Source organism: Tribolium madens, unplaced genomic scaffold (genome assembly GCF_015345945.1).
Source record: "Tribolium madens isolate multiple individuals breed KSU strain unplaced genomic scaffold, Tmad_KSU_1.1 Scaffold_19;HRSCAF=116;Tcas5.2_LG9, whole genome shotgun sequence".
In the NCBI taxonomy this organism is placed as follows: Eukaryota; Metazoa; Arthropoda; class Insecta; order Coleoptera; family Tenebrionidae; genus Tribolium; species Tribolium madens.
This window is the reverse complement of record NW_025400983.1, coordinates 3033890-3061784: the sequence shown is the minus strand read 5'-3', so window position 1 is coordinate 3061784 and position 27895 is coordinate 3033890. Positions and strand designations below refer to the sequence as shown.

At 31.2% G+C, this 27895-nt stretch overlaps 5 protein-coding genes across 5 annotated transcripts in view; 4 read left to right on the top strand and 1 right to left on the bottom strand.

Moving 5' to 3' along the window:
• Positions 1–385: 385 nt before the first annotated feature.
• LOC123010388 lies at positions 386–1825 on the top strand. The gene is made up of 3 exons (XM_044407254.1): positions 386–921; positions 972–1307; positions 1355–1825. The coding sequence occupies exons 1-3, from the start codon at positions 897–899 to the stop codon at positions 1687–1689; spliced, it is 696 nt and encodes a 231-aa protein (XP_044263189.1). The 5' UTR covers positions 386–896; the 3' UTR covers positions 1690–1825.
• Positions 1826–3911: 2086 nt separating this feature from the next.
• On the top strand, positions 3912–5112 carry LOC123015415. Its single transcript, XM_044415115.1, has 4 exons — positions 3912–4104; positions 4238–4588; positions 4639–4771; positions 4828–5112. The coding sequence occupies exons 1-4, from the start codon at positions 4074–4076 to the stop codon at positions 5018–5020; spliced, it is 708 nt and encodes a 235-aa protein (XP_044271050.1). The 5' UTR covers positions 3912–4073; the 3' UTR covers positions 5021–5112.
• Positions 5113–6470: 1358 nt separating this feature from the next.
• On the top strand, positions 6471–24117 carry LOC123010163 (nuclear pore complex protein Nup160 homolog). The gene is made up of 18 exons (XM_044406869.1): positions 6471–6623; positions 6673–6778; positions 6826–7142; positions 9521–9710; positions 9760–10111; positions 12601–12852; positions 12949–13312; positions 13366–13538; positions 15746–16131; positions 16183–16401; positions 18802–18920; positions 18970–19232; positions 19282–19585; positions 19636–19835; positions 22044–22176; positions 22223–22405; positions 22452–22618; positions 23752–24117. Exons 1-18 carry the CDS (start codon positions 6539–6541, stop codon positions 24091–24093), a joined length of 4155 nt encoding a protein of 1384 aa, XP_044262804.1. The 5' UTR covers positions 6471–6538; the 3' UTR covers positions 24094–24117.
• Positions 24118–25450: 1333 nt separating this feature from the next.
• Positions 25451–27895, bottom strand: part of LOC123014170 — a 4740-nt gene continuing 2295 nt past the window's right edge. Inside the window, exons 2-3 of the mRNA XM_044413120.1 lie at positions 26458–26981; positions 25451–26400 (exon numbers count right to left, since the gene is read on the bottom strand). Coding sequence (XP_044269055.1) covers positions 26201–26400; positions 26458–26515 — 258 coding nt within the window. The 5' untranslated portion in view covers positions 26516–26981 and the 3' untranslated portion in view covers positions 25451–26200. The remainder of the gene's footprint in view (positions 26401–26457; positions 26982–27895) is intronic.
• The window catches only part of LOC123014162 (leukocyte elastase inhibitor-like), a 3885-nt gene continuing 2568 nt past the window's right edge, over positions 26579–27895 (top strand). The window contains exon 1 of the mRNA XM_044413107.1: positions 26579–27248. Coding sequence (XP_044269042.1) covers positions 26689–27248 — 560 coding nt within the window. The 5' untranslated portion in view covers positions 26579–26688. The remainder of the gene's footprint in view (positions 27249–27895) is intronic.

Sequence of the window (27895 nt, the reverse complement as noted above, 5' to 3'; positions counted from 1 at the left end):
TTTCAATATTATGTGTTTTAAATTATTTTCTTTCATTTTTGTTTTAGACTTATACATAAACTAGATTTCACCGACTTTTGTTCACTTTTTATTGTAATGTGTTTTTGAAATAAATTAACAGTTCAATAATTAAAGTTATTCATTTTATAAAGTGTTACCTTTAACACAGTCATAACTTGAATCCGTTTAGCACTTGAAAATCGTGACATTTCATCTTAATTAATTATTTTATTTAAGCAAAGCAAATAAGTTTAATTCTTGGTTTATAAATAAAAAAATTATTTAAACAATAAGCTACAGTATTCTATTGATAATCCATTTTTTTTTTATTTATAGCAATCTAAAGCAATTTGTGGTTGTTTTAAAAATAATAACTTTAAAAAAATTTAAGTTTCAAAATTCTGCATAGTTAAATATTATTTTAACATTTTTATTTCTCAAAACAAGATGGTTTTGAATTAAAAAAATAAGGTCGGTTTAAGCTATCTGTGCTTTTGAAATTTAAGTTGGCAACACTGTTCTGGTCCCTGGTCACTTTAACCAGAAACATATTTTTTTAAATATTTTTTGTAAATTCAGTACCTGTCAATTGTTATTGTTAAGAAAGCTAGTTGAGACACTTCTGTGACAAGGCCAAATTTAATTAATTCACACTTAATTACAATTAATTGAAAATCTCGCCCACTCAACTCTATTATCTCTCCACCACCGATACCATCAACATTATCGATCGGAACCAAAATAAACACTTTTCAAACTTGGCCGATAGCCAGAATAAAAATACGATGCACTTACAATTTTACAAACACAAGTGTTTTATTGATAATTTTGTGCGCACCCTCGAATTTGCGACTTTCAGACGCCGCTGAAACTGAAACTCGCTCCGCAGCGTCGAGATGAATCTTATTTATCTATTGATCGGTGAGGAATCCTCAATTTTATTAATTATCACAGTTTTTTTTCAATTTCAGGCCTGTTTTTCCGACACGTGTCGTGTTTTTCATCATACAAGCACGAAATTGAGAATTTTATTTACAGCAGGTGTAAGAACAACACCGATTCTGAAATTTCAAACGAAATCAGGAAACGACTCAACGACACTTACAACGAGTTTCACACCGAATTGAAGGACGACAAACAGAATTTTTGCGCAGATAATAAAAATAAACTGAGTGGAAAAATGAAAGAAATCACCACCGACATGAAGTCCTGTTTCTCCAACCTCGAGGAGCGATATTTACCCCTTTTTATGGCTTATGGATTCGCCCATTTTATGGAATTTGTGTGTGGGAATCGCACGATTGAAAGTGAGCCGCTTTTGTCGGAATTATTACTCCTGAAAGTGTTTTTTCAGTTTTTTTCAGTCCGCAAGGACGCGATTGTCAAGATGCGCTGAAAACGTACCGAGATGGGCATGAAATTGAAAATTGCTTGCAGGAATTGCACAAAATGCTCCACAGGAAAGTTCTAAGCGAAGAAGTGTTGTGTCAGGATTTGAAATCGAGTGAAGAATGTTTTGTCAAAGCGATAAATGACGGATGTCCACATTTTAAGGCTTTTGAGGCTTTGGCGACTAATTTGTTCCGGTCATTGGGAATGAAGTGCAACACAGGATGGGGGCTTCAAGCGAGTGGGGCTGTGGTGGCAATTGCAGCAGTTTTGAGTCTAATTTGCGATTTTGTTAATTAATTAATTAAACAATGCCTTCAAACTACTGTTCAGCACACAACTCATTTCATAGTTCTTTGTCTAATTTTTGAGGTAATTTTTAAAAAACAAATATTTCAAGGGTTTTGTCCTGTTTTTTTATTAATCCTATTAAAAAAAAATACTTTTCCACAATTTTAGTCACTTTAATCAGAAATTTAATTGAACGTAAGACACTAAACTTGTTTTATTTATTTTTGTATATGTGCTATTTTTGTACTTAGAACAATAAAAAATCGTTAAAATAATTTATTTCTGAAATTAATTAACCTTTTTTGTTCGACAATGTAAAGAAAATATTTAGAAATGCAAGTTTTTAAAAGTACCGGGTGACTATAAATGATTGTGAATTTAGTTTGGCAATCTTGGTTCCTAAAACGTCAAAATTTATAGAAAATTGTCAGGCTTAGTGGTCACTTGAAATATCCTGATATAGCGAATTAGAAGAATTAAAAATATTTCAGTTATGCCAATAAATTTTTCTTGTTTCAAACATTTATAGTCAGCCGATATAAAAAAATTAAATTCACCAGATCTGAGCTGAAAAAGTTGACAGATTTATACTTGCTATTTTCACAAGATTACAAAAAAAAATTATTTAAATTTTTCTAAAATCGTCGAAGGTTTACGTTTACGTGCTTAAACGCGCAAAAAAAAACAAAATTAACACTATTTTTGTTCTAATTCTGTAGTTTTTTGCCTTGTTTTTAGTAAAATTGTGCGAAATTCTTAAGTTTTTTTTTGCAAAACACGCTAAAAGCTTGCAAAAAAAGATTTTTGCTTTGTTTTAGTAGAATTCCACAAAAACTGAAATTTTAGTTCAAAAATTTACTTAAAAGCTTGAAAAAGGTGACCAAATTTTGTTTTTTGTTTTTTTTTTTTGACAAAATTATACTCGAAAACGACCTAAATCAAATAAAATAAACGAAATAACATCATTTTGAAATAATTTTTATAATTTTTTGGCATGTTTTGACAAAATCTTGCAAATTAAATGTCCCTGATGATTTAAAAACGAACTTAATCGAGCAAAACAAGCTAAAATAATACTAATTTCAACCTAATTTGTTAAATTTTTAAGCAGTTTTAGCAATTTTTTTTCAAAAAATAGCGCATTTATTTTAAAAATGTGCTTAAACACTTTAAAAATACAAAAATAATACAATTTCGGGCCTAGTTTGGTAAATTTTTGTTATTATTTTTAAAGAAAGTTTGCAAAATTGTTCTGTTTTTCACTAAAACGATTTGTCTAAAAAGTCTAAAATATTGTACTTTTCTACTCAGTTTAGTGACTTTTTGATCTTTTACAGTAAAATCGAAAAAAAACCAAAGAGAACAGTTTTCTCAACTAATTTGGTGATTTTTTGACTTATTTTTTTGCAAAAATTTTACAAAACAATTAGGGTTCTGGTTAAAAACATGCTAAATTCTCAAAAAATACAAAACAATTGTGTCATTATTTTTGTCCTAATTAACTATAACAATAATTCAATAATTGTTTTTACAATTATTAATTATTGTTAATTAATAATTAATTATATAATTATAATAATTAATAATAATATAGTTAATTTTACTAAACGTTTGAGCAAATACGTGATTAAAAAAATAATTTTAAAATATATTAATTTTTTGATGTAACTGCAATTATATTTCTAAAAAATCATAATAGGATAAGAATTTTTACAAAAGTTTTTAGCATAAAAATTACCAAATATGGTGAAATTTCACCAGACCTGACAACACTGGCAAGATGTAAAAAGTCGCACGACCATTTTATAAAAAAGAAATTTTTAGAATGTTATTTTTGTTTTTATTAAGAAAAAAATCTATGAGATAAGTACTTAAAAGAAAAATTAAATAAAATAGAAACAATTAATCTGAATAAATTGATGTAATTTAAAAAAACCTCTTCCTTTCATAGATTATTTTTATGAGTTTTTAAGAATTTTAGGAAAGTCTGAATTTCTTATTTTTTTTATAAATGATCGGAACAGACTCTAAAATCCATGCCTTTATTCTTGTTTGCTTGCGATAAACACGCATTTTTCCCATTACGCTTATCGATTATTTCGCAACTTTTTCATTTATAAAAACACTGAATTTCCCCTAAAACTGCGCACATTTTCCTGAAGGAAAACCATCGATCGGTGACTAATCGGTGACAAATCGTAAATTTTATTATATGCAGCCCGCAATTCACCGCTTTAACAAAATGGGTTCCGCGATTTTTCCCAATTTCTTTTTATTCAACTGAAATGTAAAATTTTGAAGAGAAATAGAAGGTCGCGTCACGTGTTCGCGTCTGCAAATTCGTCGAATTTAATTTTAGTGAACATTGAGAAGGTCAAATTTCAGGATTTGTCATGAAAATTGGGAATTTTCTTATCGTGGCAGGTGAGTGGCTCAAGGTTGGCTTAGAAAATTTGACACATAGGCTTGTTTGTTTTGGCCCAAGCCCACTCGAAAGTTGCGCAAATCGATTTAGTGGATAGGTTAGGGATGCAAGATAACAAATGTGTGTTTTTAGGACTTGTTTTGGGGAGTGTTCTCGCAGACCAGCAAGGCAATAATTCGGACAAAATCTCCAGATTTATTTATGATAGATGTCGAATTTACAGCACAGACGCTTCGGCTTATGACGACATTAAAACCCATTTGGGCCAATTTGGCGATTATCTAACATACGCTGCGAGTTTATTGCCCAATGGTAAAGAACAATTCTGTAACGATGAACGCCCCAAACTTGCCCATCTAGCCACCCAATTGGCCCATGACGTAAAACCATGTTTGCCAAAAGACGAAAAATATTTACCCAAATTCATGGTTGAGAGTTTTACCTCATTCCTCGACTTTGTTTGTTCCCAAAGAACCATTGAAAGTGAGGAAAATAATTTGTTTTGCCATTTTTTAATCAAAAAAAAATTACAGATTTCTTTAGTACCCAAGGTGCAGATTGTCGCCAAAATTTGAAACTCAATCAAGAGGGGCAACAAGTGGGCAATTGCTTTACTAAATTATTCGCACGCTTTGACGGCAAGGTCCGGAAAGACGACCTGTGCCTGTAGGAGCCCCCATAATTACCAACTCAATTTTTTATTTTTATTTTTTTTATTTTAGTGACTTAAAAGCGTCCAAGAAGTGTTTCAGTGAAGCCATAGCACGTAGTTGTCCCGATTTTGCGGCATTTGAGTCGTTAAATAACCGATTTTTCCACGCAATTCGCAAACCCTGTAATTCTGCTATTACCACTGGTTTCAACAGCGTTGTACTCCTCGTAGCAGCACTTATTTCAACCAAATTATTCTCATAGTGATTATGTAATCTTTGCAGTGTTACTTCTACGTATTATACATGTTATTTTTGTTATAATTGTACGATAAATAAATAAATAAATTGAAAATTGGTATTTTTTGACCCCTGCGCCCTCTGGTGTTAAACTCAGTTTAAAATTTAATCAAACTGCCATTCGCCAACCTTGATTTTTTGTGCCCGATAAGTTAACCTAACTTTCGCACAAAATCGCTCAAAACCGGGCTTAAATTTACATTTACGTGCTTAAACGTCCAAAAAAGGCAAAAATAACACTATTTTTGGGCTAATTGTGTAATTTTTTGTCTTGTTTTTAATAAAATTTTGGAAAATATTAACGTTTTTACCTGGAAACATACTAAAAAATTAAAAAGGCAATAATTACTTGATTTGGTGTTTTTTGGTATGTTTCAGTAAAATTCCACAAAAAACTGAGATTTTAGTTCAAAAACGTGCTCAAAGGCTTGAAAAATGTAAAGTAATATTTTTGACCAAATTTTATTTTTTTGGTTTATTTTTTTGGCAAAATTTTATTCAAAAAGAAGCTAAATTAAATAAAACAACGAAGTAATATCATTTTGAAATGGTTTTTGTAATTTTTAAGCATATTTTGACCAGATCTTGCAAATAAAATGTCCTAAAATAATACCAATTTGATAAATTTTTAGCCAGTTTTAGCAACATTTTTTGAAGAAAGATTGAATTAATTCAAAAATCTGTTTAGAAACACCAAAAAATGCACACAACAGCACAATTTCAGGCCTAATTTGGTAAATATTTTGTTTTATTTTTTAAGAAATTTTGCAAAATTTTCAACTAAAACGCTTTGAAAAAAGTAATGTACTTTTCGACCCAATTTAGTAACTTTTTGACCTCTTAGGGTGAAATTGTATAAAAAACAAATAGAACTGTTTTTTAATTAATTTGTTGATTTTTTGACTTTTTTGAGAAAGTTTGACGAAACAATTAAGTTTCTGGCTAAAAAACATGCTAAGTGCTCAAAGAATGCGATTTCTCATTACTTTTGTCCTAATTTACCTACTATAAATCAAAAAAGTTAATTTTACTAAACGTTTGGATGAATACTCGATTAACAAAAAAATTATTTTAAAATATGTATATTAATTTGAAATTGTATAAAAAACAAATAGAACTGTTTTTTAATTAATTTGTTGATTTTTTGACTTTTTTGAGAAAGTTTGACGAAATTAAGTTTCTGGCTAAAAAACATGCTAAGTGCTCAAAGAATGCGATTTCTCATTACTTTTGTCCTAATTTACCTACTATAAATCAAAAAAGTTAATTTTACTAAACGTATTATAAACGTTAATTTCTTTCTAATTGTGCGATAAATAAATAAATAAATCGGAAATTTGTATTTTTTGACTCCTGCGCCCTCTGGTGTCAAGCTTAAACTCAGTTTGAAATGTAATCAAACCGCCACTCGCCGACCTTGATTTTTTGTGCCCGACAACCTAACCTAACTTTCGCACAAAATCGCTCAAAACCGGGCTAAGAAATGCAAGAAATCGCGTTGGGGTACCGCGAGGTGATCCCCGACCAAACCGTCTCCGACCCCTGGCGCGAAATCACCCTCAACACAGGTAATATCACTAAAATCGCCAATTATGTGAAAGTGAGGTTATGTAACAGGCGGGACGCAAGGGACTCTTCAGGATATCAAAGTCGCGGAGAGGGCCAATGGGTTTTGCTATCGCGACTCGACGAAGCCCCACACGAGGAATCGATTCATCTACTGGTAGGGGCCCAAAAGTCGGGAATAAATCCACAATGTGTGTTTTTTAGGAGGATCAGTCACGATGTTTTGGAGCTCGTTGAGCACAGTCTCGACATAAACCTCGCCGGAAATCGCATCAGATACAAGTTTGTGGACACGCCGATCCTGGATGGGGTCTCGATCCATGAGACTTACGACAATGTTGTGGTTTTGGTACCGACGGTTTGCAGTGTCCATAGGTTGGTGTTCCCGCACCCGGATAAGTACCACCGGCAGGACCATGTCGCTGGGGTGCACCCGGATTTGGCAGCCCCGTCGGTGTTCAGCGAAGCCACAACCAACGAAGCGAGGGATCCCGCCACGTTTCATTTTTTCACCAACTCAAGTAGGCCCAAAAATGCTTGTTTTCCCTATGTTATTTATATTTCACAGAATAATTATTTGTGTTGAAAAGGCAAGTTTTTATGCGAGTGGTTGACACAATGTTTTTTCTACGACCTTTATTTTTATTAACAGTTTATAAAAAATATCGGTTATGCAACCCACAATACAATACAATTTGTTGTTTTTCACCCAAAAACTTGGTTTAGCAACGCAAAGATTCTTTCTTAGCAATGATGATTTGTGAAACTGACTTTCAAATGTCAAATATTGGACTTTTAGCCATCTTTGATTAATTTTCAAATTACTCAAAATTGAAAACTTTTTATTTGTTCCAAAAGTTTAGTAAAATTTGCATTTTTCACTGATTTGTTCTTTCAGAAAGTGGGAAATATTGAAACAATGAGTTATTTTGTGTCAAAATTGGTTATATTCTACTTTCGTATCACAAAAACTCAGGCTAATGTCATTGACATTTTAAATGTCAAATTTTGTAATTTTCCCAGCTAACTATGATCGGAAATGTCAGAATATATAATAAATTTTGGCCGACATTTTTTAAGATTATATCGATCTTTTACAAAAACTAACTTCAAATGTCAAATTACCCATATTTTTTGTCTTCTAATTTTGTTGCTTTTTACCCATATTTTGCAATTACAATTTAAAACTAAAAATTAAAACTTAAAAATAAATATTGGACTTCTAACCAACTGTGATCATTTTTAAATTTCAAGTTTGCACTAAGTTTTCAATTTCTTATTAAAAACTTCGTCTTTTTTCACTAGATTATTCTCCCAAAAATTGAAAAATTGTACAAAATTGTTTTTTATTTTGTCGATATTTGTGATAAATGAATTTTCAAAAATGCCAAATTTTGGACTTCTCTATGAACAAGATCATCAAAATTATGTATTTTATTAATTCAATTAGACCTAAAAATCTTATTGACCTACTATTGTTTTTTTTGCAATTTTTTATTAAAAGTTATACCATAAAACGCCCTTTTTGATAACTTTTTCTATTAAAAAATTGGAAACATTAAATTATTTTTGCCCAAAATTCGTTGAATTTTCTAATTTTGACTTAGTTGTTATTTTTTCTTTAAATTTTGTCACATTTTTATCCATATTCTGCAATAACAAGTTTGACGTTTCTAATGTCAAAAATACATTGGACTTCTAGCCAACTGTGATCACTTTTAAATTCGACGTTTGGATTAATTTCTCTTAAAAAATATAGCTTTTTTTAAAAAATTTTTCCCAAAAATTGAAAATTGTTTTTTATTTCGTCGATAAATTAATATTAATTATAAAAGATGCCAAATTTTGGACTTTTCATCGATCAAGATTCTCAAAGTTATGTATTTTAATAATTTAAATAGACCAAAAATCTCATTGACCTACAATTGTTTTTTTGTAAAATTGCAATTTTTTATTAGAAGTTATATCAAAAAATGCCTTTTTTGCCAAGTTTTTCTCTTGAAAATAACAAAATTGAAAACATTAAATTACTTTTGCCCAAAATTTGTTGAATTTTCAAATTTTGACTTAGTTTTTATTTTTTCTTCAAATTTTGTTACTTTTTTATCCATATTTTGCAATTACAAGTTTGACGTTTCTAATGTCAAAAACACATTGGCCAACTGTGATCACTTTTAAATTTGACGTTTGGACTAATTTTTCAATTTCTTTTAAAAATCACAGTTTTTTTTTCTAAATTTTTCTCCAGAAAACGGGAGAATTAGAAACAAATTTTTTTTTTTCAAAACAAGTATTTTTAAATGACAAATTGTCCCCAAGATTTTATTTTTGTTTTAATTTCGTCGATATTTATGCCAAAAATTATTTCAAATGCTAAATTGTGGACTTCTCATAGGATCAAAATTCTCAAAATTAGGTCTTTTAATAATTATTCAGGGTTAAAAATCTAATTAAATTATTCCAAAAAAACGTCATTTTTCTCTTAAAAAGTGACAAAATTGGAAACAAGTTATTTTTGTCTAATTTTTTTTTATTTAGGTAATATAAAAACTTAGTCACTTTGACATTTTCAAATTTTGGACTTCCTCTACGATAAAAATTTCAAAATTCTATGTTTTATGTAATAATTTTTCAGAGCTAAATATCTCGTTGACTTGTAATTGTTTTTGTTTGCAAAATTGCAAGTTTTTATTAAAAATTACACCAGAAAACGTAAAAGTTTTTCACTTAAAAAATCTTTGAATTAATTATTCTTGATTTTTTTTCGTGTGTTACAAAAACTCGAAGCCACTGACATTTCAAACGTCATATTTTGGACTTCCCCAGCCAACACGATTAAACCTCAAATTTTGGACTTCCTCCAAAATTATATAAAAACGCCAATTTTGTCAAATTCAAGGTTCCCAACTGCCCTTTTTGGCCGACTCCTCCCTCACCCTCGCCGAGGAGGAAGCAATTTTCGTCTTAGCCTACCATTCGGGGGAAATCCTGCTCGTGCGCCAATCCCGCGAGGGCAAAATCGACTCAGCTGAGCTGAAAAGCGAGTCAATCGTGCCCCGATTTCTCTCAGGCCTCGCCGACAAACTCCGGTACAACCCCTCCCCACGTTACCACTAAGAAATCACAATTTTTTTGCAGCCAAAAAGACAAAGACGGCGACACCACCGTCAGTCTAATTTTGCACACCTTCGGTCTTGAGACTTTTGCTCTGACCTTGTGTCGAAACGGCCATTTGAAATTCTGGTCGTGCTCAAGAGCCGAATGCGTATCAGTGATCGACGTCATGGCTGAGACGGGCGGAAACGCCAGAAACCAGCCCCAAGGCGCGCAGAATCACATCCTGAGAAAGGCCGTCGATGGGTTCGACTCAGAGTGTCTTTTGGGCATTTTCATGAGTTTTGCGGCTCAGAGCCAGTTACATGTCTTCAAACCGATTCTCAGCGGCTCGCAGATCCGGTTAGTGCGGCTCAATACGCTCGATTTGGCTCAGGTTAGTGCCGGTTATAACCGATTAAGGGGCAAGTATTTATACAGGGTGGCTCAAAATTGGGGATTAACACAAATTCTCTACGACATCGAGTGACTTATCATAAATCAGAACCGTCAATTTTGTAAGTTGAAAATGTTTTATTAAAAAAGATCGTAGATAAAAAGTTGTATTTGACATTTTTTTTCGCAAATAAGTATTCTTTTGTTTAACACTAACAACACTCATCCTAACGAATTTTTTTTTTTTTTTGTAATTTGCGTTCTTAGTGCCGTTTTCAAACATTTTTTTTACTTAAATCGAATTTAATGGAAATTGTTTGGAATTTATTTGGAATTATTAAAATTATCATTGGATTGTTTGGAATTACTGGAATTATTTGTGAATTATTGAAATTTTTCTGGTTACTGGGTTTTTTTTAGAAATTATTATAATTTCTTTTCAAAATTACGTCAAATTTCTTAAAACTATTGAAATTAATTTGAAATTACGATTTATTTTGGAATTGCGAAAATTAAGTTGAATTTTTTTTCAATTACCTGATTTTTGGTGGAATTTTTTTGAAATTGGAATTAGTTGTATACATTTTTCTCAATTTTTTCATGCTCTTCATACACCAGATATTTTATATTTGATTTTGAAGTGGAAACAGCAGCGAGCTCAATTTCAGTAAATTGTTAACTTCAAACTAATAATAAAAATTCTGAGAAATTATAATTTTCTCAAAGACAGTTTTTATACTAAAAAAATTGCAGCATATTTTTTTTTCAAAATTGTTTTTATGTATCAGAAAAATTAACATTTTAAATGTTAAATTTTGGACTTTTCTCAGCTAACTGAGATCAAAAATGGCAAAACTAGTATTTTTAAATGACAAATTGTCCCCAATTTCGTCGATATTTATGCCAAAAATTGTTTCAAATGCCAAATTTTGGACTTCTCTTAGGATAAAAATTCTCAAAATTAGGTACTTTAATAATTATTCAGAGCTAAAAATTCTTAAAACGTGACAAAATTGGAAACAAGTTATTGACATTTTAAAACTGCCAAATTTTGGACTTCTTCTACTCTGAAGATTCTTATAATTTTATGTATTTTATGTGATAATTTTTCAAATCTAAAAATGTCATTGACTTAATTGTTTTTGTTTGCAAAATTGCAAATAATAATTCTGAGAAATTATAATTTTTTCAAAAAAAATAAAAAATAGTAGGTACCTAAAAGAGTCATTTTTAAGATAACTATATTATTATTGCGTTCATATAAAAGACATATGAGTCCGTAAAATAGCTATTTTTTGAGTCTCATTCATTATTTAAAAAACGTGTGAAATGAAATTTCACTAAATATTTTTTTATAATGTACAAAAAAAAGTTTTTTTTTTACTAATAACTCGAAAACGAAAGACAATCAGAAATTTTTCTACTCTTAATTTTCGATTTGTATTAGCCCCTTGAAGCAAACCCCAAAAGTGCGGGCGTTAATTTTGAGACACCCTGTATTTTTATTTTTTTTTCTTTATTTTTATTGATTTTTTTATATTTTTTAGAAAACACTAGAGATAATATTTCTTTTCAAAATTACGTTAAATTTCTTAACACTCGAAATTAATTTGAAATTACAGGAATTATTTTGGAATTGCGAAAATTAAGTTGAATTTTTTTTTTTTTGAATTATTAGAATTTCGCTGGAATTTTTTTGGAATTGGAATCAGTAGTACACATTTTTCTTAATTTTTTCATGCTCTTCATACACCAGATGTTTTTTACATTTGATTTTGAAGTGGAAAGATGCTAAACAAAGCAGCGAGCTCAATTTCAGTAAATTGTTAATAACTTCAAATATTAATAAAAATTCTGAGAAATTATAATTTTCTCAGACAGTTTTGATATTAAAAAAAAATACTAAAATTCAAAATCTAGTTATTTTTTTGCAAATATAAAATATAAAAGAGTCATTTTATTTTAATTTTATTATTGTGTTCGAAAAAGACATACAGGGTGTGTCAGAACTCGCGCCCTAGACAAAAATTTCAAGTAAGATAAGATACCAGGAATATGGAAAAAATATTTAAAAAATTGTTTGTTTTATAATTATTTAGTAAAGGTACAAAAATTTTGCCAATAAAAGCCACAAATAACATTAAACTCTCATAACTGAAATTTTTATAGATAGAATTTTCTTAACATTTTTTTCCATGTTGTCTGGGGCGCGAGTTCTGACGCATCCTGTATATGATTCCGTAAAATAGCAATTTTTCGAGCCTCATTCAGTAATTAAAAAGTCGTGTAAAATGACATTTCACTAAATAATTTTTTTTATAATATACAAAAAAAAAAGAAGTTTTTCTTATATCTCGAAAACGAAGGACAATCGGAAAATTTTCTACTCTTGATTTTCGATTTGTATTAGCCCCCTGAAGCGCGGACGTTAATTTTGAGACACCTTGTATTTTTTTTAATTGTGTTTTTTAAAATTTACTTTTTTTTTAGACGGATTTGATCGATTTTACGCTCTCGACGAGCCGGATTTGGTCGGTTTGGCGAGGAAAAGAGGGTGAATGTGAGGTGTACTCGGCCTCGAACCAGGCGGGGAGTCACTGGATTCCCGTCGTTCTGGAATCCGTCCCAGATGCAAGTCAACCCTTGAATATCGACGGAGAAACAGACCCGAGACAAAGCTACTTGCAGCATATTTTCCACCCGGGGAGGTTCCCCCTGCATATAATCAGCAAAGCTTTAAACGTAATTAATTTTTTTTGGTTAACGTTCCGAGTGCGCTTATTGTCATCAGCTCAATCGCCGATTAACAACCGATCATGATTTTTGATCGAATTTTAGATTTACAAACGCTCGGCCATCGTCGGCGACGTGAACATCTCCGCCGCGCAACTCAAGCAGCAAATCTGCATGGCCGTCGAAGACGAGATCCAAAACGAGCTCAAGGAGACGGTCGTCAGCGACGAGGATTATCTCGAAACCGGAAATTACTGCTGGCAGCAGTTTTATTCCTGCTGTGTCCAATACCACGTCGCAGGACTGAAGCCCTTAGGCCTCCTCGTCCTCCCGAACTCCTCCGGAGCCGTCCTCTTGAAAAAATCGATGATTTCATTCCTGCGACCTCTTGACATTTTCGAACATTTCATCTACGAAAGCGACCACATGTTCAAGGAGCAATTCACGAAATATTTTCTTCTAACTGACAGTAATTAACTCGGATGAAATTTAATTGAAATTAGTTATGATTGGTTTTTGCAGATGTTGACATCACTGATGACGTCATTAACTTGTTCAAGGTCATTAATTATTTGGATTCGCAAATGAGTGACATTTTCGCATACACTTTCGAAAAAGAGTTGGCACTGTTGAAGTCGCCCGATGTGGTCATGGGGGCCCTTTTGGAGAAAATACAGCGCGAGATGGACACTGAGGTGGGTATACAGGGTGTTTTAGAACTCGTGCCCCAGAGAAAAAATGTTAAAAAAAAACTGTCTATAAAAATTTCGAACTTTTGAGTATTTAAATTTTGCACTTTGACTCTATTTCTGTTTGAAAAATATTTTTTTTTTGCTACAGGCTATTAAAAGAGGAAACAAGGAATTGTTTGTGGCTTTTATTGACAAAATTTTTTCACCTTTACTAAATAAATATGAAAAACATTTACGAGATCATCAGTAGGTAAAAAATGTCAAATGTTAAAAAATAAATGTCAAAATTTTTTGACAAATAAAAGAGCTAAAAATCACCTAGACTTTTTTTTTTGAAAATTGCATTTCCTTATTAAAAGTTTCTAAGTTTGGACTAATTTTTCAATCTTATTAAAAATTATCGCTTTTCTCCCAAAAACGGAAAACTTAGAAACAATAAATAATTTTTGTTCAAAATTCTTTTTTTTTTTCATGTATCACAAAAATTCACATTTTATGTTAAATTCTGGAGTTTTCAAAGTTAACTATGATCAAAAAATGGCAAAGCTGGTATTTTTAAATGACAAATTTTAATTAAGGTTTTATTTTTCTTTAAATTTCGTCCATATTTATGATAAAATTAATTTCAAATGCCAAATTTTGGACTTCCCAGATTTCCCAGATCTCAATATTAGATATCTTAAATATTTAATTAGAACTAAAAACCTCATGAACTTTTTTTTTGAAAATTGCAATTCCTTATTAAAAGTTATATTAAAAAATGTCTTTTTTGCTGAGTTTTTCTCTAAAAAGAAATGATATAATTGGAAGCAATAAATTATTTTACCCTAAAATTTTTGAATTATTTTTCATGTATTACAAAAACTCAAAGCCACTAACATTTCAAATACAAAATTTTGCAGTTTTCCCAGCCAACTACGATCAAAAAAGTCAGAATAAGTGACGAATTTAAGACAACGTATTGTATTTTTTTAATTTTGTCGATATTTCTGACAAAAATGAATATCAAATGTCAAAATTTGACTCAGTTTTTATTTTTTCTTCAAATTTAGTTGCATTTTTATCCAACAATTTACATTTTTGACGTTTCTAATGTCAATTGTGATCATTTTTAAATTCGAAATTTCGACTAATTTTTCAATCTTATTAAAAAAAACTAAATTTTTCTCCCAAAAATTGAAAAATGGTACAAAATTGTTTTTTTTTTCTACGATAAAAATCATATTTCACAAAAATTTACATTTTAAATGTCAAATTCTGGGTTTCTCTCAGCTAACTATGATCAAAAATGGGAAAACTAGTATTTATTTTAATGACAAATTGTACCCAAGATTTTTGTTTCAATTTCGTCGATATTTATACCAAAAATTATTTGACAAATTTTGGACTTCTCAAAATTATCTTTTAATAATTATTCAGAGTTAAAAATTTAATTGACTTGCAATGTTTTTTTTTAATTTGCATGTCATTAAAAATTATTCCAAAACACGTCATTTTTCACACTTAAAAAGTGACAAAATTGGAAACAAGTTATTTTTGTCCAATTTTTTTTATTTAAATAATATAAAAACTTAAAGCCATTGAGATTTTAAATGTCAAATTTTGGACTTCCTCTACGATCAAAATTCTCAAAATTGTATATATTTTATGTAATAATTTTTTTAGAGCTAAATATCTCATTGACTTGTAATTGTTTTTGTTTGCAAAATTGCAAGTTTTTATTAAAAATTTCATCAAAAAACGTAAAAAAAATCTCTCTTAAAAATGACAAAATTGGAAAGAAATTATTTTTAATAAATTTTAACCAAGATCTTATTTCTCCCTAAATTTCGTCGATGTTTATGAGAAAAATTAATTTCTGTTAAAAAAAAATCTATCCATAAAAATTTCGAAATTATGGGATTATAAATTTTGTACTTTGACTCTGTTTATTTTGATGGAAAAATAATTTTCCAAGTTTTTTTGCTAAATTGTAACAATGTTTAATGTTATTTATGGCTTTTATTGACAAAATTTTTGTACCTTTACTAAATAATTAAATTATAAATTACATTAATGTCAAATGTCAAAATTTTTTGACAGATAGAATTTTTTTATTAAACATTTTTCCATGTTTTGGTATCTTATCTTCCTTGAAATTTTTCTCTGGGATGCGAAATCTGCCAACCCTGTATTAGTAAGAAAAATCTCCACTAGAGGACTCATTGCAGTTCACCGATTACGTGGCTGAGATGCTCCGGGAATGCACCGATTTGTACCAAACCATTCACAAAATCCTCGAATTGCTGCGAATCGAGTACCAAATCCAGCCGGAAGAGCCCCTCGACGAGGTTCAAACTTCGCTAAACCACATTTTTGCCTCACAATTGGGCGTATCAATGGTCACCGGATGTCTCCGACAGCAAATCCACGTCCGGTTCACCATCTGTCGTAGTCTTTTACTCATCACTAATATACTCCTCGAGCGGCTCGAACTCGATTGGAATGTTTTAGAGGCGATTAGATCGGTTTGTAGCCCAGAAATCGTGGTTTTGACCCAAGCTAACTTTGTCATGGTTTGGCTTGCGGGTTTGTCGGCTTTGCAGTATTTACCAACGTGAGGAAAATAAATTGAGCGTAAAACCAATGATTGATTTGGGGATTTTAGCGAGTCAGCGTTGCAGAGACTGTCTTCATTGAGATTAAGTCCTGTTTTTAATCTCAGAACAAATGCGATTAGTTCGATTTCGCTATTGGAGCTTTTTGCGGGGAGCACAGGGGGCTATGAGGCACGTAAGGCTTTTGCGAGGCTGAGGCACAACGAGGAGAGTCTCGCGAATTGGCATTTGGCGCTGTTGCCGTATCTCAACTGTCTCTTCCACATCATGTATCCTTTTTCCATCAAAATACAAGGAATAAATTATTTTTTTTTATAATTAAAATGAGCGACATTCGAATTGACAGTCAGTATTTGTGTCAAAAATTGTATTGGCAACACTGTATTGTTATACTGGGATGTTCACGTGACGGCTAAGCCAGCGAATGACAATTGACTATAAAATTGTGACGTTTGAATTTGACAGTCAGTGTTGCCAAATTAAGAATGCATGGCCCACTTGACAAAAATTACAAACATTGACAGTCTCCACAGAAAGTATAGCCAACTTAAAAAAATAATTTCATTTTAAATGTCCAATTTTGCAGTTTTTTCTATGATCGAAAATGGCAAACTAAATAACAAATTGTCGTCAACATCGTATAACTTTTTTATAATTTTGTCGACATTTATGACAAAAACTAATTTCAAATGTCAAAATTTGACTCTGTTTTATATTTCTTTTATTCATATTTCGCAATTACAATTTAAACGTTTTTAATGTCAAATAAATATTGGACTTCTATTAAAAATGATTGCTTTTCTCCCAAAAACGGAAAAACTAGAAACAATAAGTAAATAGTTTTTCTACAAAATTGTTTTTTTTCCATGTATCACAAAAATTCACATTTAAAATTTTTAATTCTGGAGTTTTCAAAGTTAACTATGATCAAAAAATGGCAAGCTAGTATTTTAAAATGACAAATTTTAACCAAGGTTTTATTTTTCTTTAAATTTCGTCCATATTTATGATAAAAATTCATTTCAAAAGCCAAATTTTGGATTTCCCAGACAAACAGGATTCTCAAAATTAGATATTTTGAAAATTTAATTACAGCTGGAAACCTCGTGGACTTTTTTTGGAAATTGTAATTTTTTATCAAAAGTTATATTAAAAAACGTCTTTTTTGCTAAGTTTTTCTTTAAAAAAAAATTACAAAATTGGAAGCAATAAATTATTTTTGCCTAAAATTTTAGAATTCTTTTTCATGTATTACAAAAACTCAAAGCCACTAACATTTCAAATGCAGTTTTTCCGGCTAACTACGATTGAAAATGTCAGAATAAATGACAAATTTTAGGCATCGTAATATATATTTTTTTAATTTTGTGAATATTTCTGACAAAAACTAATGTCAAAACTTGACTCAGTTTTTATTTTTTCTCCCATATTTCGCAATGACAATTTACATTTTTGACGTTTTTAATGTCAAATAAATATCGGACTTCTAGCCAACTGTGATCATTTTTAAATTCGAAATTTCGACTAATTTTTCAATCTTATTAAAAACTATCCTTTTTTTCATTAATTTTTTTTTCCAAAAATTGAACAATAGTAGGTACAATTCTTTTTTCTATAATCACAATATTTCACAAAAAATCACATTTTAAATGTCAAATTTTGGGCTTTTCTCAGCAAACTATGATTAAAAATGGTAAAACTAGTACTTTTAAGTAACAAATTTTAACCAAGATCTTATTTTTCTTTAAATTTCGATGTTTATAAGAAAAATTAATTTTGAAATTGTGGGATTTTAAATTTTGCACTTTGACTATTTATTTTGTTGGAAAAATAATTTTCCAAGTTGTTTTCTCAAAAAAATTGGAAGTAATAAACTATTTTAGCCTAAAATTTTTGAATTCTTTTTCATGTATTACAAAAACTCAGTCACTAACATTTCAAATGCCAAATTTTGTAGTTTTCCCAGCTAACTATGATCGAAAATGTCAGAATAAGTAACAAATTTTAGGCTACGGAATATATATTTTTTTTAATTTCATTAATATTTCTGACAAAAACTAATATCAAATGTTAAAATTTGACTCAGTTTTTATTTTTTTTCGGCAAATTTTTTATCCATATTTTACAATGACAATTTACATTTTTGACGTTTCTAATGTCAAATAAATATTGGCTTTTAGCCAACTGTGATCACTTTTAAATTCAAAGTTTGGACTATTTTTTCAATCTTATTAAAATTATCTCTTTTTTCGCTAAATTTTTCTCCCAAAAATTGAAAAATTGTACAAAACTGTTTTTTTTTTTGTCAAATTCTAGGCTTAATTTCAAATGCCAAGTTTTGGACTTCCGCTACCATAAAGATTCTCAGAATTAGGTATTTTAACACCAAAAATTACATTGACTTGCAATTTTTTGTAAATTTCAGATTAAAAATTATAACAAAAAAAAACAAAATGACAAAATTGGTTGAATTCTTTTTTATGTATCACAAAAACCCAAAGCCACTGACATTTTAGACGTCAAATTGAGAATACATGACCTACTTGACAAAAATTACAAACATTGTCACTTGCTTTAATTTTTTTAATTTTTTTTTGTTCTTTTTAGTACAGTATACCCAACTTAAAAAACAATGATAATTAAATTTTAATTCCTTAATTTGCGTGTAGTTGGCCGATCAGTGGCAGCCCGATTTTGGCCGAGTGGCTTCTCAGTTGTGGCCAACACTTGTGGCTCCAACAGTACATTCGCTACATAGGCACGTGGTGCGAATGGAACAGTTGCACACGTAATTACTAATTCACCGCTAATTTAATTAATTAATAAATTAATTATAGATAGTTTTCTCCTCGCCGCTTCGTTGTTGACCACTGGGGAGACCTACAAGGCCCAGGAGTTGTTCCAAATGGCGGCGAAGGGCATCTTCACCGACCACTTTCTGGCCCAACGCATCTTCACCCACGACCACAACCAAACAAAAGCCTACATTAATTACTACTTGAAAGTGATTCATTTATTCGAATTGCACAAATCCTACGATTGTGCGATTAATTTGGCCAATATTGCCCTCAGTGTGACCTCACCGGACGACCCTTTGGCCGTAAGTGTGGCATTTTTGCTATAGAGGGCGCCACTAGTGTTACTTTCAGGCGACTTTATATTCCATCAAATTCAAGCACCATTTGGTTCTGAAAAACTATCAAATGGCCTATGACTCGCTCAATGCCAACCCGGATTCAGACAGACGCAAGGATAATCTCCGAGATTTAGTTAAAAAATTACTCGATGAGAAGAAATTGGACGTTTTGATGAGTTTCACCTACAACGGAATGGAGGAGCTCTTCTGTGATATTGTTTCGACGAGGGCGCGCGCCGCCGACCCCTCTAACAACATCTACTACGATTTTTTGTACGCTTATCAGGTCAAAAGAGGGGCCACTTTTCTGCGTTCCGGTACTGGCTGAAATAGGCACAACTCGATTCTGATTGGTTGATTATTCTAGCCGCGTCGGTGATGTACGAACAAGCCTTCCGATTGAACCAATACAACGATTCTGATTCGTTGGAAAAGCAAGTCAAGTGTTTTCTCGCGGCCAAAAACGCGTTGGCCTTGTGCGAGCCTCAATACGCTTATATTGTAATGCCAGTTGACCAAATTGAGGACAAAGTTGTCAGTTTACCCATTTTTGCCGCCTCTGATGAGGTAAGTGCCTCACTATACAGGATGGGTCAGAACTCGCGCCCCAGAGAAAAACTAGAAAAATTTGAAGTAAGATTAGATACCAACAAAAATGTTTAAAAAATTCTATCTGTCAAAAAATGTTGACATTTATTTTTTGACATTTGACATTTTCCATATCTATTAATAATAATAATAATAAAGGTCTTTATTAATAAATTAAAAGTAATACAAAGATGCGGAGGCGAAGTCTAGCTCAACTTGATCTCAAAAGAAAATTGATAGAAAAAAAAACAATTATAACATAAAAATAAAAATTATTATTATAAACAAAATAAAATTTAAATAAAAATAAATTCGGATGTTACTTAATAATTAAAGTAAAGAAAGAAATCATTGTCAGTCTCTCAAAAAGAAAAAGAAAAAACAAGAAAGAATTTTTTAAGAAGAAATGAAAAAAAAAATGAACAGAAATAAATTCTTTTGCATTTATTTTTAACATCAATTATCCAACTCAGTTTACTCATTTGAACAAAGTTAATTATTTTTTATACAGGGCGTCCCAGCGAATTGAAAAGTCCATTAGTGACCTTTAAATGGTAAAATTTAAGAAAAAAATATATGTATAGGACATTGATAGATACTAATCTAGTGCATCACCTAAAATTATTTTCAACCATACAGCATGTCCCCAAAATAAGTTACGATACAAACTTGTGTTTTTTTGAATGAAACACAGTATGCAGTTTTTTTAAAACAATGTTTTTACGCTAGTTTTAGAAATAAGACGTTTTTTTTTTGACGAAAACATGCACTTTTTAAAAATTTATTATACAAAAACTAAAACAGTTGGAACAATTTTTTTCTTACTTCTGCAAAAAAGAAAGTACAGAAATTAACGCTGTAGCAATTTTTTGTGTTTGCATTTGTAATGACTAATAAATTAAGAAGTTTGTTAAAAGTTAAATAACTTAAAAAAATTAAATGGAACATCCTATTTTTATTTTTGCATCTAATAGATTGATAAATTGTCTATCTAAAAAAATAAATTTTTAATGTCTAGAATTGATAAATGAAAAGATATTTAACATTCAATATTAATTGTAGCAACAATGGTTATCAATATCTGAGCATTGTTGATACTACGGCAACCATAGTAATTCCACCACGGATCACTTATCCGTTGATTTATCCAGAGATTGTAAAAGTCGTTATAAATACTGAAATTAGGATTATTTTATTGTAAAAATAAAGAATAATGAATTCAGTTTAACACAAATGTGATTGTTAAGTGATATTTCTTTCATCTCTTGTGCACTTTTTGCCTACTGAAACAATAGTAATTATTTTTTTAATGTTTAACGTTAAATATTTTTTTAGTTATTGATTATAAACACCTAAAAGTAAATACTTTTAGAAAAACAATTTAATAATCATTTAAATGCAAAAACAATAAGTAGAGTGTTCCATTTAATTTTTTTAAGTTATTGAACTTTCAACAAACGCCTTAATTTTTTTATCTTTGCAAATGCAACACACTAAAAAATGTTACAACCTTATAGCCTGTACCTTCTTCTTTGCGGTAGTAAAAAAAATATTTCTATGTGTCTTAGTTTTTGTGTAATAAATTTTTAAAAAGTGCATGTTTTTGTCCAAAAAACCGTCTTATTTTTAAAACTAAGCAAAATCGACCAATAAAAGTTTAGCTTAAAAACATTGTCATAAAAATCTACATACAAAAACGCTAAGAAACATTGGTGTTTCATTTAAAATAACACAAGTTTGTATTGTAACTTATTCTTGAGACACGCTGTATAGTTGAAAATAATTTTATATATAGATAGACTAGATAAGTATCTATCAATGTCAATCTATCATTTTTTTTTAATTCAGCATTTAAAGGTCACTACTGGACTTTTTCAACTCGCTGGGACACCCTGTATGTTTTTTTATATTTATTTAGTAAAAATAAAAAAAATTTGCCAATAAAAGCCACAAATAACGTTAAACAATTTAGGATACAGCTTCCTTGTTTTCTCTTTTAATAACCTATAGCAAAAAAACTTGGAAAATATTTTTCCAACAGAAATAAATAGAGTCAAAGTGTACAATTTAAACTCTCATAACTTCGAAATTTTTATAAAAAGAATTCCATGGCATTTTTCTCTGGGGCGCGAATTCTGGCGCACTCTGTATAGTACTGAGGCATGCCTCATTGTTTTTTTTCGACAGGAGCCTGAGGAAATCACACTGCGCAAACAAGTGAACATCATCAATCTTGAAATATTGTCCAAAGACTTGGCATTCGCTAGTGCGAAGCTCAAATTAATTCGTTTCAACCCTCGCAATTATTTCGAGATAACAAGTGAGGCACCCGTGAGGCACTTTTAGGTATTTACTTGTGATTTTAGATCCGCACGAATTGGTGATTTTGTTGACCAGTGCTGGTCTGTTTAAGACGGCGTTGACTATTTCCAAAATTTTTGAGGTTCCCTATAGAATTGTGTTTGAGGCACTGACGAAAAAATGCGGGTCTTTGTCGAGGCAGAACGAACCGGTGACGTGGAAATGGTTGATTGAGAATAATTTGCAAGGTAAGGGGTGAGGTTTTGAGGGTTGGGTGGTAATTTAGTGTTTTAGATTTGCCTATGAGTACGAAGGGTGCCTCAGAAGCCGCCTGGAGTCTCTTGCAGGAGTGCGTGGAGGAATATGAGGAGGAGAAGATGTCACTTATCCATAAAATTGTGTGTAGGCAGATTATTAAGATGAATTTGTGGATACCTCAATGGCTTTTGTCGTCGTACAAGGTAAGGACTTGATCCGAATACGGATCAAAATTTTCAGGTTTAAAAATCTTTATTTCTTAATCGGAATTAAGGATTTACATTTTATTTTGTCTAAATTTTTGTCGTCGTATAATGTGAGAATTTGATCCGAAAACGGATCAGACTTTTCGGCTCCCCAATTTTTTTTATCTGAATCTAGAACTAAATTTAGATTTACTTTGTCGTGGGGATTTGATCCGAATACGGATTAGACTTTTTGGGTCCACATTTTTTTATTCGAATCTGCAACTAAATCTAAGGATTTACATTTTATTTTGTCGAAATTTTTGTCGTATAAAGTCAGGATATGATCCAAATATGCATTAGAATTTTATTTTTTAATCTGAATTCAGAACTGATTGTTAAAACCTAAAATAAGCCCGAATAAATTAAGCAAATGAATTAGGTCAGGTTAGGTTTTTCTCATAGTACAACATACGGATCAGACTTTTCGGAAGTCCAATTTTTTTGTATCGGAATTCGGAACTAAATTCAAGAATTCAGATTTTATTTTGTCGAAATTTTTGTAGTTGTGATGATTTTATCTGAATACGGATTAAACTTTTCTGGTATAGGAACAGAACTCTTTTTTAATCCTAATTCAGAACTGAGTCTAAGCATTTACATTTTATTTTGTTGAGTAATTTGAATCTGCGCTTCTATTACTTATTTATTCCAAAAAAATATCTATCAAAAGCTTTTACAGATTTTCAAATATCCGAATACGGTAGAACTGTCACTTGTATTCAGATCACTTTGTTTTGTTGACATTTTTGTCGTCGTGTAATGTGAGGATGTGATCCGAATACGGATCAGCTTTTTCGAGTATCCACAATTTTGTTTTTTGATCTTAATTAGCAACTGAATCCAAGGATTTACATTTTATTTTGACGAAATTTGGATCTGGGCTTCTGATTACCTAATAAATTACGAATCAGAAGCTTTATAGGTTTTCAAATATCCGAATACGGATTTCAATCACAAATATTTGAACTGATGTCACCCTAAACACATTTAGGGAGCAAATTTTTCATATCCGAAAACGGATGTCACTGTAAACTAACTTATCTAGGATGTAAATCGGAAAGTAAAATTTTCGTTTTTCGCCGTTTTAGAAGCGCAACCCTGCCGAGCTTTTCCGGTTGCTCTACACTTCCGGTCGTTTGGAGGAGGCGGCGGAAATCGCCTCCGAATACATGATGGCGGCCATGGGTTATGGTAAGGAGTATTACGGTTTCGCCCATGCCATGCAACCCACAACACCGGCCGTCTGTCTCCCCGTTCGCGGTTTCATAACACTTATCAACCAACTCAAACTAATCAACACAAATGACCCGGAAAAACCTTTCCTCCGGGAATGCGAACACTTATCAAACGTCCTTGAGACGTACCTCAAAACGGCCCAAAGAACCTCAATTGAGATGTGCAAGTATCACTTAAGCCTGGCGATGAATTAATAAATTGTGTTTTTCATAAAAAAAGGGTTTTATTCATAACCGTTCATGTAATGTTGACATTTCTAACCTCAATGATGGTTGGAAAGTGTCTAATTACTGACCCACCTCCAATACCTACCTTTATTACCACCCTCCTTGTAGACTCCACTGATTCTTCGTCTAAATCCAGCATTGCAATAGATTTAAAGACTTACTAAGATAAAATTATTCCTTACTGAAACGTGATAGCTTGAACAATTTCACACCTGTGTAAGAATTGTTTTTCCCTGGGAATTTTTGGGAAATTTGCAAAATCAAACAAATCGACAACAAAATTAATTCTGACTTGTAGAATTGAAAAACTTGTTTATAGTTCAAGCTCAAAAAATGGAAAATTTAAAGTTTAAAAAATGTAATTAAAATTGTAACATAAGAAAGAAGAAATTTGAATTATATAAAAAAAAATGAAAATTCAAAAAAGTGAGCAGAGACTGGATATAAAAATTAAATAAACGATAAAAAAAGCTTGAAATTTGAACTCAAAGCAAGGCAAAAAATTAGTGCTGATGCTATATTTTTGCTTCTTTTAATTAATTTATAGTCTTATTAAGAAATGCACTGTAATTTTAAGAATTTTTGCTAAAGCAATACAAAAATTGCAAAACTGGTTTTAAAATGTGGTCTGCTTTATAAAAGTAGCGTTTTTCCCAAGAAACTCACAAAATTACAAATATTTCGTTAATTTATTTCACTGCAAAACCAAACACATTTGAAAAAATGTGCCAAAATGAAATTTTTTGTTATTTATTTTTGAAGTTTAGTTGTTTCTTCTTTGGGAAAATAACCATCGCTTTTTTATTACAAAATTCGGGAGATTTCGTTAAAAAAAGTTAATAAAAACTGCAAAAGTTGGTTTAAAATGCTTTATTTATTTTTTGTAAATTTAAGAGCATTTTTACCGCAAAATTCCCAAAATTCATGAGATAATACCAAAACTAAGTGGAGAATTCTGAAATTCACTATTTTCAATTATTTTGACTAATTTAAAACAGTTTTCCTGAAAAACTTAATAAATTGTAGAGATTTTATCTAAATAAAGTAGACAATTGCGAAATTAAGTCTAAAAGGCTTTATTTGTACTTATTTAATTAAGTTTAAAGATTTTTTTTTCAAGAAACTAAATAAATTAAAAAGATTTTGCGACAAGACAAAAAATACAAAATTAGTAGTGAAATGCAATATTTGTGCTTATTTTGATAAATTTATAGTGTTTTATCCTTAAATACACTTCAAAAATTTTTCTTAAAGCAATACAAAAAAATGCAAAATTGGTCCAAAATGCAATATTTTCAATAACTTTAGTAAGTGAAAAATTAAATGACGGTAAAAAACAAAAATTTAATCATAATTTTACAAAGTAGGATGATTTCTATAGGTAAAAAGGGCTAAAAATTCCTAAATTAATGTTTAAAAGAACTTGACCAAAAGTGCGTTGAATTTTTACTCATTCAATTTGACAGTTATTGACATTTCTCGGTATACCTTACAAAAAGGCTCTCACACTGTGTAAAAAGTTAATTTAAAAATCTTTGTCGCGCGATAGTAATTGTTTTTGCACGGGGCCAAGGGGGGCAATTTTGCGTGACCCTAAAAAAAGTCAAAAGTCCTAAAAGTCCATGAAAATGGTAATTAAAAAAAAACATTACTAAGAGTGCGTTGGATTATCAATTTATCAATCATCCAATCTGACACTTTTGACATTTTGCGTAAATATGGCTCACACACTTCAAGAAAATCAAACGAAAACGATAGAAAAACGAAAGTAAACATTTTTAAGCTATTTTCGAGCAATTTGGGTACCGTATACGTCAAATGTCATAATTTAAACTGTCAAATATAAAAATTATTCAATCATTGTGATACTCGTGCATGGCTCGTATCACAATGAGGGTGTTTGTACCACTTGTTTTTTAGTATACTATTGTGCAAAGAGCGGTGTTGTTTTTCTCCAAAGTGCGATTGGTGTCTCGAAAGAATCTCAATTTCTGTAACTTGTCAACTTTCTATTCTCTCGACAGAAATGAAAAATACTTTCCACGTCGGTGTGTAATATACTATTTATTTGTTTTTATTCGTACGTTTCGCTTACATTGCCCACAGTGGTGAAAGTGAGGTAAATGGTGACGATGAGAAGACACCCGGCGACGGTGGTTATCACAAGAGTTGGGTGCTGTCTGAAGATGATCAAGAGGAGGACACTGGCGACTAGCATGATAGCCGCCAGGAGCGGAATCAGTATCAAAGGGGCCCATTCGTTCCCTCTGATCTCTTCAAAAACAAAAATTGAATTTTTCTCCCCCGGTTAAAGTGTCTCAAAATGCTCACCTGCCCCCAAGGAGGTCCCAAACCCGTCTTTAAAGTCCCACGTCCTGCTCGCATTCATCTTCGCTCATTGTTTTCGCGATAACCGTCCCCCGGTGATAAGCAAAGGTCACTCTCGCCGGTTTTCCCATCATCAGGTTTTCCCCACTATAGCCAACCGCACAAAATCGAAAAATCTCTCGGTGTCGCATTAGTGTTCAACGTATCGGCGACCTGTTCACCTTGCGATAAGTGATGCGAGTGCACGTGATTCTCCTGTTTTGCGCTTACGTCAGCGGCCAGGAGCCGGGGCCGCCGCCCCCGCTGCCCGCCGCCAACGAGGCCCTCGTCGAGCAGTACAAACTGGCCCTGGAGGCGGTCTTCGGCGTCGGGATTCGCCTCCAGGCCTTCCTCGAGGGGGAGGAAAGGGAGAATTTCCTCGTCAGTCCGATTAGTGCGACTGTTATTCTCGGACAGTTGATTCTTGGAGCCGAAGGCGAATTCCGGAAGCAATTAGTCGAGTTATTGGCCTTGCCCAAGGGTCACCTCTACGAAAACGAAAATTACTACGAAAAGAAGAAGAATGTCACGTTCCAGTTGCCCTATTCTACGCTGCATTTACAGCTCGCGAGCTTGGTCAAGAAGCTGGAGGCGGCAAACGACACAAAAAAACATTTTACGCTCAAGCAGAAAAGTGCGCTCTTTATTGACCACTCTGTCAAACTGAATAAGACGTTCAAAATGAATCTCCAAAATTTTTACAATACCAAGATTAAGATGTTTGATTTTCAAAATAAACAAACTGAGGCTTTAAGGTAAGTCACTAGAAAGAGAAAAAAATATTTTTAACAATAAATAAAAAATGTCACTTAATGACGTTTTAAATGCCAATTGTTTTTTCTAGAACGCTTTGTGTTTGGCGGTTGTTTTTAATTAATTACCATAGAAACACTATAAAAATTCATGTGGTTGTGTTAAAATGCCAATAACATACTTATTATCTGTTTCAAAATGTTGTGGACATGTAACATTTTTCGTTTGTTTCGCTGCGAATTTATTAATTTTCGGAACGAAAATTAAAAAATAATTTGTAAAATATTTATTTTTGTTTCATAAAACAGTAGGAATTTCTGACAATAAAAAAATTTATAGTATATTAATTTTTTTCTAAATTTTTATAGAAACGTCAAAAATGTTGTGTAGCTGTGGTAATAACAAACCGAAATTTATTTAATATCTGCTTCAAAATGCTTCGGACATGACTTGAAAAATGAATAAAAATTTTAAAATACCTAATAATAAAATGTGAAGCAAAATAACAAACAGTAGAGAAAATGGAGCAAATTAATAAAATAAAAAACTGTTTTCATTTTATGGTGGTAGAACGTTATTACCTACTAATTTACTTATTATCTGTTTCAAAATGCTATGGAAATGTAGTTAGTTTTCGTTTATTTGCCTG

Coding starts and splice junctions, on each gene's coding strand:
- LOC123010163 (XM_044406869.1), top strand. CDS start 6,539: ATGCAAGAAATCGCGTTGGGGTACCGCGAGGTGATCCCCGACCAAACC. Junction 10,112..12,600: donor ATACGCTCGATTTGGCTCAG/GTTAGTGCCGGT, acceptor CTTTTTTTTTAG/ACGGATTTGATCGATTTTAC. Junction 12,853..12,948: donor TAATCAGCAAAGCTTTAAAC/GTAATTAATTTT, acceptor ATCGAATTTTAG/ATTTACAAACGCTCGGCCAT.
- LOC123015415 (XM_044415115.1), top strand. CDS start 4,074: ATGAAAATTGGGAATTTTCTTATCGTGGCAG. Junction 4,105..4,237: donor GAATTTTCTTATCGTGGCAG/GTGAGTGGCTCA, acceptor GTGTGTTTTTAG/GACTTGTTTTGGGGAGTGTT. Junction 4,589..4,638: donor TTCCCAAAGAACCATTGAAA/GTGAGGAAAATA, acceptor AAAAAATTACAG/ATTTCTTTAGTACCCAAGGT.
- LOC123010388 (XM_044407254.1), top strand. CDS start 897: ATGAATCTTATTTATCTATTGATCG. Junction 922..971: donor TCTTATTTATCTATTGATCG/GTGAGGAATCCT, acceptor TTTCAATTTCAG/GCCTGTTTTTCCGACACGTG. Junction 1,308..1,354: donor TGGGAATCGCACGATTGAAA/GTGAGCCGCTTT, acceptor GTGTTTTTTCAG/TTTTTTTCAGTCCGCAAGGA.